The 14378-nt window shown below is 23.9% G+C and overlaps 1 protein-coding gene across 1 annotated transcript; it reads right to left on the reverse strand.

The window, feature by feature from the left end:
* Positions 1-3187: 3187 nt before the first annotated feature.
* Positions 3188-5839, reverse strand: LOC110627136 (2-oxoglutarate-dependent dioxygenase AOP2). Its single transcript, XM_021773383.2, has 3 exons — positions 5398-5839; positions 4477-4798; positions 3188-4029 (listed from the first exon to the last, which is right to left on the reverse strand). The coding sequence occupies exons 1-3, from the start codon at positions 5769-5771 to the stop codon at positions 3781-3783; spliced, it is 945 nt and encodes a 314-aa protein (XP_021629075.1). The 5' UTR covers positions 5772-5839; the 3' UTR covers positions 3188-3780.
* Positions 5840-14378: the final 8539 nt, after the last annotated feature.

Genomic DNA, 14378 nt, shown 5'->3' on the forward strand with positions numbered 1-14378 from the left:
CTTATATATTTATTTATTTTAAATGCCAAGCGAGAAAAGAGAAGAAAAAGAAAATTGGAAATGAAGAAAGAAAAAAAATTTTCAATTGAGAATTTTGTTTGAAGAAAGTTTAAGAGGAAAAATAATAAATAATGATGGAATAATGAAATGAAACAAATAATTCATAATAAGAATTCAGTTAAAGTAATCCAAGATATTTATTAAATTATTCATTGATTCTAAATATAATTCACTTAATTATTTGTTTAAATGGTCAAATGAGTGAATCCCATCGAGTCTTAAATAATATTAGATTAATTTACGAAGTGCTAAATTAATTTATAATTAATTAACAATTACAACAAGTGTATATGAAACAGCCCGATTCAAACTAGCCTAAATAATTTTTAGACTCACTTTCTACTTGTCCTAATTAACCCAAGTTATTTAATATTTTTGTGCTAACTATTATATATAATTTCAATTTTGTATAATCTCCTGAGACGGCTTTCGCAGCGGAAGCAAGCAGCTGACCATTACATTCGGTCCCGCTAAAATTTTGCGACGTTCTCGTCGCAACTAAATCGAATACAATTGCTAATCAGGACCAGACCCTTGGGTATTGTGGTTCGCTAGTATCTCGCGCGGCTTCAACTAGTATTTCGGGCGGCTCCACCTAGTATCTCACGAATAGCCCTTTACTCGCAGACCCATTAGCTCTGTACAATTTGTCAGTCCGGCTCAAACTGAGTCAAACAACTTTTGGACCCACTTTCTACAACTGGTTAATCCAAATTATTTAGTAATTTCGTACTAGTTATTATATACAATTTCAATTTTGTATAATCTCCTGATGTGGGATGGCTTCCGCAGCGAAAGCAAACAGTTAATTATTAGTATAAATTTAATTAATTAATTGTATTAGAAAAAGAAGAACCCAAACTTGATTAATAATTACAAGCGAATTATTTAAATTAAATCATTCAATTTCTTAATATAAATAAATATGTTAATTGCTACTTATATTAATCCAATTATATAATTATGTATTTTATTAAATTAATTAGCAATATATTATCTAATTAAAATATTCAATATGCCTCATGAATATCTAAAAAGACAACAGCGAATTATTTAAACTAAATCATTCAATTTCTTAGTGTAAATAGATATGTTAATTGTTATTTATATTAATCCAATTATATAATTATGTATTTCATTGAATTAATTAATAATATGTTGTCTAATTAAAATATTCAATATTACTTCCTGAATATCTAAGAAAATAATAATGAAAGTGGTGTCCTTCAAAAATAGAAAATGAATAAAAATAAAAATTTAAGATGAAAATAAAATAAGATTGGATCTCACAACTTGATAAAAACCTTGCTTTGATTAAATTATAAATGAAATTTAGCTACTAAAAATCATTATAAAATGCAGAAAAATATAACGAATGAGAGAATTATTCAGCTCAAGATGATTAAGGGATTAAGAGATGAAGAGATATATTTTCTACCCCTAAAACGATTCTTTATATAGACTTTTTTTTAATAAAAAATAAAGAAAATATTTAAATTTAGAAGAAAAATAAGAAATTAATAAATTATTTTACTATTATTATCCTAATTCTTAATCTGATTGCATTTACAGCCATCTGAAATATTTTAAATTCTATACGGTTGTCAAAATTATTCGTCTATGGAGTTTGTATCACAGATATAGACAATACAGAATCTCTCAATTCAAAACGGCTCTAAAATAATTTTATTGATTCCTTTTAACATATTCAACCCTAAATTTAACCAAAATTAAAATTCAAGTGAAAATTTATTTTTTTTATCGTCAAGAACATAAAAAAATTTATGTAAATTAACTCATTATATATTTTGTAGTTTATTGATGAGGTTGTTTTAATTTTAAACATGCTATTATTTTAATTTTAAAAATATCATGATTTTAATATTTATAATATATATAAATGTGTGAATTAAATGTCTTGTAGGTTTATTGATTGAATTGTTTTAATTTTAATGATGAGTTTAAAATAATATTAAAAGAGATTGTTTTTTATAATATATATAAATGTGCGAAGGGAATGGAGAGCATCCAAAATTAACTTTAATATTCTTATAGACTTATTGACGAGATTGTTTCAATTTTATTGATGAGTTTAAAATAATATTTGAAAGAAATTGTTTTAATTTTTTAAAAACTATCATAATTTTAATATTATTTATATGCTTAAAAAATTAAATAAAATAATTCTTACCACTGAAAATATTTCAAGAAATAAGAAAAATATTATATATCGCCACACAAATCCAAAAAAATATTTTCTTTTATATATATCTCATATGTTAATTGTAATATTATATTTTTATAGTTATTATTTTTTAGGGATTAGCATGGAAATATGATTATTTTTCTTTATTTTATTTTATATTTTTATAAATTTTATTATTATAAATTTATTTATATATACACAAGTTATAAATTAGAGATTAATTGAGTTAATTATATAATTAAAATTTTCATATATAATATTATAATTTTAATATTTTATTATAAAATTAAATTATAATATATATATTATGATCTTTATAATAAAAATACAAATATTGAAATGTTTTTTATAATATAATTTTATACTATATTTAAAATATTTTTTCTATTTTAATTTATATTTTTTTAATTTTTATTATTATAAATTGATTTATAAGTATAAATAATAAATTAGAAATCAATTGACATATTTAAAATTTTCATATAATAATATTATAACATTATAATTTTAATATTTTATAATAGAACTAAATTATAAAATATATATTATGATTTTTATAATAAAAATATAAACGTTATATTTATTACTAAACTTATTAAAAGAGATGAAATATTGATATGAAATATTCCAACGTTTAAAGTTATAATATATATATATATATATAAATATTTTTATAATATAATTTTATATTAAAAATGATAAAACATTTATAAAAACATGCAAAATACGTTAGATAATATATATATATATATATATATATATATATATATATATATATACTTAATTTTATATATATATCAATATATGACATAATTTATATTAATAATTTTAACACTTCAATGATAATTTAAGTTTAATTTTTTATTAGAAAATTGCATAAATTTAATTTAAGTATCAAAAATCAAATTGAAACTGAAACGGTAAAGCACCGAAACAGAAGCATACCTGAATTTCAGTTTGCTTCCAATTTATAGATAGATTTTGAACTGGAATCTAAACCGAAACTGTAACAGGATAACATAGAGTTATGGCTTTTGGGGAGGTTCTGAAATTAGAAGGCCGGTAATCTTCTCCTGGAGACATGTGTTGCATTGTAAATTGGGCCATTGGAGAATATCTCATTAAGCCCATTTTCTGTCAAGCCCATTAGGCCTGCTCCAGCACTTGCCATGAACTGATTCTTTCTATGGAGAAGTGTTCTTGTAATGTTTATTTTTGCTATTACAAATTATATATATATATATATATATAAACACAGGAAAACTACAAAGCTTTTTGTCCCCCTTTTTCTTCTTCTTAAAGAGAGAGAACCAATGCCCAAATTTGCAAAACAGCCATAGCCACTGCAGTACAATTAATACATTAATCCAAGAGGCTAAACTAAAAACACACAGTTATTAAAACCAGAAACCCAGTAGAAGCAAGAAATCAAGAGTGATTATACATCAAACACACAGACAGAGAGAAATAGAAAGAGAGACAAGTCTCTTTCTCTCTCTCTCTCTCTCTTTTGTCTAAACTCCAGCATAGGCTTTGACCATGTTGGAATCGCCTTTGTTTGAGGAATTGTTTGAGAGATAGAAATCAAGAAGTCCTTGGTGTTCAAATGGTTTGTATTGTAATGGGTGTTCGTCATCCACTAGCTCCTCTGGTGCCTTTATCAATCCTGTAAGAAATGAAAATAGCCCTACTGCATATCTTACTTCTTCACCTTCCACAATCACTCTATGGTAACAAGATTTTATTCTGTCATTGCTCCATGCCTACATCAACGGCCAATGCCAATTTTATATCATATGTTAGAAAGAACTTAGTGGTGGTGTTAATTTGTTTAATGGATACTTATCAATTCTAGATGACTTGTCTTAAAATTATTGGGTTGATAGCATGATGAGGTGGCATTCTAGCACCATCCAATAATTTTCCATTCTTTATATATTGGCAACCAATGGTTTTGTTTGATTTAGCATTCTAGTCAATGATTTGTGATTAATTAACAAGAAAAAGACAGGCGGCTGAAGATATTCTTTTTTAGTTTTATGATTATGATTTTGAATTGCTAAGCTATAGCTCAAAGAAATTGCCAGCCCAAATTATTCTGAAGAACCCTTTATGATAATAATAATTTTAACGTTAAAAACAGTTGAGAATTAACTAAAATGAAAAAAATTATTTATATTTTTGCATGAGTTGGTGATTAGGTAACCTACCATGCAGACATCGCCAGCCACGACTGCAAAAGAGGAATGGGAGGATGGCTCATAAGGAATCCACTCTCCATCTTTTGTTCTTATCTCCAAACCCTTAACCTGATTCTGATGAAGAATAGACACAAAGCTCTTGTCTGTGTGACCCTTGAAACCAAGATTTGTCTCTGCTTGCGATCTTCTATACCTCAACAGCCGCAGAAGGTAAGTGGTTGATTTGATGTGAGATTCACTGTGTTTCTCTATGCCATAGCTTTCACATAGCATTTTCACCAGCAGCTGCTGCAGTCCAGCCACCATCTTTGCATAGGTGTGAACTGTTTCACTAGACCACCAAATTAACCCTTGTTAGAATTAAATAATTAATAGGAAACTCAATTTGATATTAGCGCTTGATTTTGGAGTTTCGGATTTGAGTCTCGTCCCCTTCCCTTTGTGCCCTACCTTGCGAAGAGCTTAAAAAAAAAACAAAAAAACTTCTAGTCCAAAAAATTAGAAATAAAAAGTTTCAATTTAAGACTTTAGCATAAGGATTGATTCATGCAATCTTATCCCTATTTTCTAGATAAGTTGCTAATATGGTTCCAACCCGTCCCCTCATGTCACAAATAAAATAATTCTATTATAATTCTAATTATATTAGAATAAGGTAAAATTTTCTAATCTTATTTATTTACAATATATTTTTATGTGCAATGACAGACCTAATATAATGGTAAGTGTATCTGAATAAATCTTAGAAATCTTAGATTCTATTTTTTCTATTCTCAATCCCGTTTTAAAAAAAATATATACTTTTATATAAATTTGATTTAGTAACGGTTATGCATTTCTATTGAAAAAAATGTGAATCTGAATTAATGGGATGATATAAACAATTAAAAAAATAATAATGTAGAGATAATAATAGTATAAGAATAGTACCAGAAATGATCATTTCCTTCAGGCCACATGAGGGTAGTGAACTTCTGGCACTCATCTTTGCTGGTTGCATATTCAATCCCCAAGCCTTCATGAATAGGGAAGGTAGAGATCTTGCCCATGTAGCCATGAGCAGGCTTGGGGTTAACATTTTTCATTTTGACCTCTTGAGGAAGCTGAAACAACTCCTCAAGAGCAGCAAGAATTCTATTGTGGAATTCAACAGAAGGCTCACTGTACACAACTTCCAGACACCCATATTCCTCAAGTGCTTGCCTGATATCTTTGCAAGCTGAATTCCAGGAGCTTGTTCCAGGCTTCAGGCTTTCACTGGATAAGTTCACCTGAGGAATTTTGGACACTGTTTCTGAACCCATGATGATCTTGATTTGTCTAGATTAGTAGATCTCTGTGGTTGTCTGTGTGAGTTTCTCAGGAGTTTGGTCTCTGTTTGTTCACATTTTATAGAAGGTGTTTGAAGGGGAGAGTCAAAAGAATTTAGCTATTTTTAGGAAAATTTATTATTTAGTCCCTGTATAGGAAGAAATTCAACGGTTAGTCTCTCTTGCTTTAAAAAATATACTAAAATATCTCTAACATTTTTATTTTGAAAAATTTATTAGTTGATCTCTTATTTTTATAAAAAGTCTATTAATTAGCCTATTTGTATCAAGAGCATTTTAGAAATTTTATAATACTTAATGGCTAAAATTAACAGAATAATTAACTAGTAAACTTTTTAAAATGTATTTTTTGAAAACTAAACGATCAACTAGCAAGTTTTTTCATAATACAAGGACTAAATAGTAAATTTTTTATTTTTATAAATTTAAAAAAAAATTATTTAGTCCCAAGAAAAATTTATTAAATGGTTCCTCAATTTTGAAAAAAAAAATTAAAATATTTCTGAAATTTTAAAAAATTTACTAATTAATTATTGCATTAGTTTTAGCCATAAAACATTTTATTATTTAATTCTTATAATTTGAATTAGTAGTTCGGTATAGATGCCATTTTACACATTTTTGTAATATTTTAAATGGCTAAAATTAATGAAGAAGCTTATTAGTAGATTTTTAAAAATTTTGTGAATGTTTTAATATATTTTTGAAAATAGGAATAATTGATGATGAGTCTCCCTATTACATAAGCATATTGTAACTTTTCCAATTTAAATTTAAGATATGCTTTTCTTTTATTATTTATGTATTTTTTTTATTCTTTCAAAAAGATTAACTTATAAATATTATCAAATTTCAAGGACATTAATATATATATATATTAGCAATCAGCGTGCTCAACACACAAGTCGCATTGATCTTTTAAATCATATTCAAAGTCCTAGCCATTAAATTAATAATAATGGTTAGAGTTGGCTCCCATACAATATTGATAAAAATAATTAAACTTTAATTTTATTCTAAAAAAATTGATTAAAGAAGTATCGAGTAAATCATATATAAAAACTTTTTTTTTTAAATATCAAATTATATGAGACATAATACTTTGTTGTGTGATTTTGCTCAGGATGTCTCATGCGGTTAGAAAATAAAATTATGCTACGTTCGTGAGTTATTCAATAGAGTGTAATTCTTGATTCACATTAAAATATATGTCCGTGAATCATTCAATAGAGTGTAATTTTTATACTTACTTTGGTTATCTCTCGTTTGGGAAACAGGGTAACTCCTATAGTCTCATTCATGTCCTTGCCTCTCTGGCTTTTGCTTTACTTTTGGTTCGCCCTTTTGTCCTCTTTTAGTGCTTAGATTTCCTCATCCAACCTGATATACTTTTGGATTTTGTCTATCAACTGTTGATACGTTACTGCTGGGTTTTTAATTAAGAAATTCATGAATTTAACATTGCGCGTTCCTTTTTTTAATGTTTCATACACTATCTCATGATTTAACTCTTTCACCTGTATTGTTTTAGTATTAAACGATAAGATAAAATTCTTTAAAAACTCGCCATCTCCTTGGAGAATCTTTCACAAGTCAGAGGAAAGTGTTTTAGGAGGTATACAAGTAATAAGTCTGAATTTTAATAACATAACAAATTATGTAAAGTTTTAAATTAAACCTGAGTTCAGATGTTGGTACCATTTTAATTTTGAGCAAAACATGTGAGTGTTGATGAAAATACTCAATATAAAATAAAGTCGTTGACATCCTAAAACTGCATGGTCGTCCTAAAGATCGTCAAGTGACTTCTGTGATCTGTCGTTCTATCATATTTATCTAAGCTAGGCAGTTTGACCTTGGCTGGAAATGTTTCCGCTAAGATTTCTTCCGAAAGAGGTGAGGCACCATCTAGGCCGAAGTCCTCCTCTTGTTTCTTTTAGTACCTTTGCACGGTCCGTACTAGTTTCTAATCGATGTCTTTCGTCTAATTCATTTTCATACTCAGCCTTTCCTTTAGGCCGCGTTTTGACCGCCTTTGTCTAAGCCTTTGGGGTGTCTATAGAGACTTCTTCCCTTCCCTTGATAGCCATGTTTGACGCCTCCTCCCGAGTCTTGTACTGTTCGAGGGTAGCCTGCAACTTTTGGATGTATTGAAGCATCTTCTCATTGTTCAAATTATTGAGATCTGCTTCATTGACCATTGAGAGCGTGTTTTATCCACTGCCAATGGTGGAAAAAAAGATAGCGCCTTCATTGGTTGCAATCCTAGTAGCATCTTGGAAAGTTTCAGCCATTTTATAAGAAAAACAAGAGAGATTTCTAACTCAGAAAAGTAATAAGAGACCAGTTTTAATTCAAATGAACAGAAAAGATTCAATGGATCTCCTAGAAGCATAACCAAATGATGCAGCTGAAAATCAGAGTTGTGCTGTGATCGGCTAAACTTACAAGAAAGAAAACATGAAGTAGTGAGTGTCTACGACACCCATTCTGACACTCAAATCAATAAACTAGAGAATAGGACGAATTGCTTAGAACTTCAAAGTATTTGTGTAAAAGAATTGTATATCTTTACCTCTGTAATTGTTCCCCTTTTATATTATAAGAAAATGAAGATAAATATAGTATTTTCTGATAATTCGGCGATAATGTGGCCGGTTGCTTGATAAGAAATTCTGCTAGGTTAACTAGTCGGGAATCTCGTGATTACAGTCGTAACAAAAGCATGCTGGATTGTATTTGTTAACAGTAACTTTATATTGAAACTCTGTTTATCCAGTGAAGAGTGAGTCTTGATTATGAGTCGGGCGTTGAGGTGTCTGGGTCTTTTTTTTTTCAAATGGAACCGCATTATCTATTTATCATATTTTTGTCACGTGACTTTATTCTATGATTACAGCCTATGGCTCATTTTGGACGATCATTGAATAACATCAATGTCTTTGTACATAGCACGAGATATTTTATTGTTCTTTTTTAGCTCATAATAAAGATTATAAAAAAATAATTAAAATAAATTATTATATAATTAAATTTTTTAAAATTAAAATTTTAAATTTTTTATTTCAAATAAAAAATTAATAACAATAAATCAATTGAATTGAAATGAAAATTTTTTATTTTAAATGGACAACGGTTTTAAATTTGAGATTATATATTCGAGAAAATTGTTTAATACATTCAACGCATGTGTTCAATAAAATAAAATCATTGATATGGTCATCAAATTTTTTTTTTTTAAAATATGTGTATCAATAAAATAAAAAAATCATTGATATGGTCATCAAATTTTATTTAAAGACTTGTTTGCCCTTTAACTAAATTATAACTAATTTTTCAGAGTTTAGCATCTATTTTATAACTTTTATTATTAATTTAAGCAGTTATGTAATGTAATGATTTGCATGTAAAAAAAAAAATTGTATGTATTATTTTATTGATTTCCCATTAAAAGTTTAGCTTATAATTTTCAAATCCCATTTGAAATAAAGAGTTTTACGAGAATTTTATAAAAATTAATATTATTTTTTATAAAAAATTTTGTTTGTGATAAAATATTTTAATTTTTTTAAATTCTTTTAAAACATTAAAATAAAATAAAATAATTTATAATTTCATAAAAGTCCATTTAAATTATTTTGTTGTGAAATGGTTTTAAATTTAAAATATTTATAAATATTAATTAATATGTGAATGCATAAGTTATGAGGTCCCGAATGTTAGCAATGGCATAACGACTGACGTATGTGTATTATGCATAATATTTGCTTTTGCTTTCACAGAAAATGACGAAATGAAAATCCAAGTATATCTCTCCTAACATTAAAATAATTAATTAATTACAAATATTAATTAATATGTATATATTTTTGTTATCTTGCCCTAATCTTGTGTTAAGGGTCAATATCTGGTCCCAAATATCAGAGGCACAATGCTGGTTTTTCCCAATAATCAATTTTTTTTTTTTGGATGTTTATATTATATGTGGTCCTCTTGTTAACAAAAAAAATATATATACTAAGCAAATGTCAAATCTCAAAGGTTTCCTAATCAATAATTATCTATAATTTCATGATAATTACACTAGGATGCTTTTATTATCTAATTTTAGATAAAATTATATAATTTTATTATAAAAAAACAAATAAATTTATAATATGTTAAAAAAATAATAATAATGTTTTTAGTTGAAATTTAAATTTTATTATATGAACTGGAAATCATATTGAAATTGAAATGAAAATAAATTTAACTAGTAAATTAGCTTAAGATTTAGGAGTGAGCATTATTCGATTCAAATCGAAAAATTGATCGAATTGAATTAATTTGAAAATTCAGTTTAGTTTTTTATATATTTCAGTTCGGTTCGATTTTTAATTTTAAAAATTTTAATTTGGTTCAATTTTGATCAGAAAAAATAAAAAAAACTGAATTAAACTGATTAGTGATAATAGTATATTATTTTTAATAATATAAAAAAATTAAATCATATTAAAATTAAAATATTTTAATTAAATTTTAAAATGTTAACAATAAAGAGTAAAAATTAAAAAATTTATTAAAATTTTAAACCAATCAAATCGAACTGAATCAAATTGATTTAGTTCGATTCGATTTTTGATTAAAATCGATTTAATTCGATTTATATAAATATTAAAATTTTAATTTTTAATTTATTCGATTCGATTTAATTTTAAACCAAATCGAACGAATACTCATATTTAATTATCGTAATTCTAATAACATCTCTATTTTACAGATTCAAGAAAATAAAAAGCAAAATTTATTGATACTATATTATAGAAGATTATAAAATTATTTTAATTGCATTTTTTAACGGTTTAAGAGGTATCATTTTAATTTCAATAGTAAATAATTTAAGTATATTATATAATATTTTCAAAATTAAAGTTATATAAAACTTTGTAATAGAATTCTAGAAGATAAACATGTATTCCAAAAAAAGAAAAAAAAGAGATCATCTACGCAGAGTCAACAAGCAGCAGCGGCAACAGGACCACTTTTTATTTATTTAATTTGAAATTAAGAGGACCACTTTTATGTTTTAAAGGAATTGCTTTTCTTGTTATCGGTATTCGGAAGGGAATTTTTTGGGTTTCTTTTCTCTTTTCAGAAATTAAATCATAAAATAATTTTTTAATATTTATGTATAGCTCGTCTTGTTATCTGTATTCAAGAAGGAATTTTTTGGGTAAATTATTTTTTTCAAGAAACAAAATCGTAAAAATAGTTTACAATGAATATAGTAACACTATTCGCATGTATACCAAAGAATTATTATCTGATTGTTGAATTTTTAATAAAATTATTATTTTATTTTTATTTTAAAATCATTTAGTTAAATATTTATATATTTTATAAAATTAATTTTTTAATCCTTCATTTCATAAAAATACTGCATTTCATTTATTTTAACATTAATAATAATATAATATAATAACCGTCCATAATTCATGCACTAATGCTTAAAAACAGGATTATTATACAGTAAGTCTCTAATTAAGATGATATTCTATCTCACGAAAAGAAAAAAAAAATCAAATATTTTAGATTTCAATTTATCGTTAATATTCATGATTTTAACTATGCAATAAAATTTTACGAGAAATTACTATTACATAATGCAATTTAATAAATTCTTATTACGTTTATAATTACAGATTTTTTATCAATTAATTAATATCAAACTGAATTTTTAAGAAATGTAATAATTAATTTAATATTTTTACAGAATAAAAACTAATAATTACAGAAACACAAATATTTTTAAATTCTAAATAACTTTTTATATTTATTTTTATTTTCAATTTATTAATTTAAATATTTAAATGACTGCTATAAATGCTAATTCTCTTGTATATTTTTTACTTATAGAGTAATCAAGTATGACACAATTATGACACAGTTTTACTTTGGTCAAAATAAATTAAATATAAATATTTAAATAAAAAATATATAAAAAAAATTAAAGAGTGGTCTATGCAAGTTTTTATGACAGAAATTATATGTTTAATTTATTTTTTAGTTAATTTTCACACATTAAAATTAACTTTTAAACTAATTTAAGTATTTTCCTTATATATTGATTTAATATTATCAGAATAAATAATTTTAAAGCATTTACATTAATTATTTAAAAATATAAAGAAAAATAAAAAATATAATGCCTTGCAAACACTTACCCTGTTTTGATAATCTTTCGTTTGAGATGAATTATTTTGTAAAAATAATATTTAAAATAATTTTTATAAAATTATATAAAAGCTTTATTTTTTATAAAATAGTAATTTTTTAAAATTTATAAAAAAAATTGAATTCTCCTATTTTAAATTAAAATAAAAATTATTAAAATAAAATAAATTCAATTAAATTCTCCTAAAATTTTTAATTCTAAATAGAAAGAAGAATACTATTAAGTATATTTTAATAAATAAATTATTTTTAATGATATAAGTAGGCGGAATTAGAGTGAGCACTATTCGGTTTAAATTGAAAAAATCGATCGAATTGAATTAATTTTAAAATTTAGTTCGGTTTTTTATTCAATTCGGTTCGATTCGATTTTAAATTTCAGAAATTTCGATTATTTTGATTCGGTTCTATTTTGATCAGAAAAAAAATCAAAAAAATCGAACCGAACCAATTAGTTATAATAATATGTTATTTTTAATAATATAGAGAAATTAAATTATATTAAAATTAAAATATTTTAATTAAATTTTAAAAAACTAAAAATAAAATATAAAAAATAAAAAATTTATTAAAAATCGAAACTGATCAAATTAAATCGAATCGAACTGAATCAAATCGATTCAATTCGATTTGATTTCTGATCAAAATCAGTTCGATTTGATTTTTATAAATACTAAAATTTTAATTTTAGGTTTATTCGATTTGGTTTAATTTTAAACCGAACCGACCGAATGTTAAATCTTAAACGGAATAATGAAGTGGGTTCCTTCGCAATCACAATAATAAGAAGAAAAAAAAAATCATGAGTATGATCGATAGAAACCACTGATTTGAAAAGGAAATTAAGAAAGAAAAAGGAGTTTATGATTAATGTATTATTGCATTATATTTTTGTCCTTTATCCTTTTGGTCCCCTCGTTTTAAAAACCAAAATCAAACCAATTATTCCTTTTAAAAAAGAAAGAAAAGGACATTTCCGATGCCAACTTAATAGAATTAATAATCAGAGTAATTAATTGTGATGATAATGACGACCATCACCAATCATTTTATTTTAAAATATTTATTATTTAGTGTCTAAAAATATATTAAAATAATTAATTTTTTTATTAATTTTAATCAATAAATATTTTATTATTTAATTTATATAATTTAAAAAAATTATTAATTAATCTTTTAATTTAAAAAAAAATTATTAATTAATCTCTATATTTAATTTAAAAATTTACTTTGATTTAATTTTAATTTAAAAAATGTAATTATTTCGATTCAAGCAAAATTTAAATTATAAAATATTTGATAAAATTAAATTTATTAGTTAGAAGTATTATATCTTTTTTATAATATAAAAAAATTAAATAATTATTAATATTAAAATATTTTAATTAAATTTTAAAATATTAAAATAAAAAATAAAAAATAAAAAAAATTTATTAAAAAATTTAACCCACCAAACTGATTTGAATTTAAATTGATTCGATTTAATTTAATTTGGTTTTTATAAATACTTAAATTTTAATTTTTAATTTATTTTGTTTAGTTCAGATTTAAACTAAATGTTACCTAATCACTCCTATATAGATCAATAATATTTTAAATTTTTTTTATAAAAATATTTTATATTAATGATTTTTTTAATAATTGTACCCTATATTCTAGTTAAAAATTAAATCCATTTTAACATGAAAAACTCTAAATTAATAAAAAAATTAATTAGAGTAATATTAAAATCTAAAAATAGATTTAGAGTATTTTTTTTAATTATAATTAAACCTTCAATATCTAATTGAAGACAAATAACAGAAATGCAGATGAATAGAATAATTCTATTTAAGATTTTTATTTGTTAATTTAGAAAAAAATTGTAAAGAAAATAGATATAATTTTTTATTATTTTAATTTTAGTTTTATAAAAATAAATATTTTATTGCCTAAAACCTAATTGTAAAGGGATAATATAATACAATAGTTATCATAAAATAAAACATGGCTTTATAAGGTTGCTTTAGTATTTTTCTTTTATTAATATTAATAATTTATAACAAATTAAAATTCATGTGCTAATATTAGTATTTTTAAAAATTAAAAATACGAAATATTGAAGTCTTTTTAAAATTTTGAAATTTTAAATTTTAACTTTTAATTTTAATTAATAATAGATAAATGAATAAATAAATAATTTTATATGCTATATAAAATGCGTTTAATTTATAGATGCTTAATAATGTTAAAATTATGAAATTTTGGGTTAAAATTCTAAAAGGATCAGAGAAATTAAAAGGCCAATGTGGTAATTTAAATATTTATTTTGTTTATTTTACTAATATGTAAGTGAACAGATGAAAGTATAAATAAAAAGAATCGAGA

Source organism: Manihot esculenta, chromosome 11 (assembly GCF_001659605.2).
Source record: "Manihot esculenta cultivar AM560-2 chromosome 11, M.esculenta_v8, whole genome shotgun sequence".
Lineage (NCBI taxonomy): Eukaryota > Viridiplantae > Streptophyta > Magnoliopsida > Malpighiales > Euphorbiaceae > Manihot > Manihot esculenta.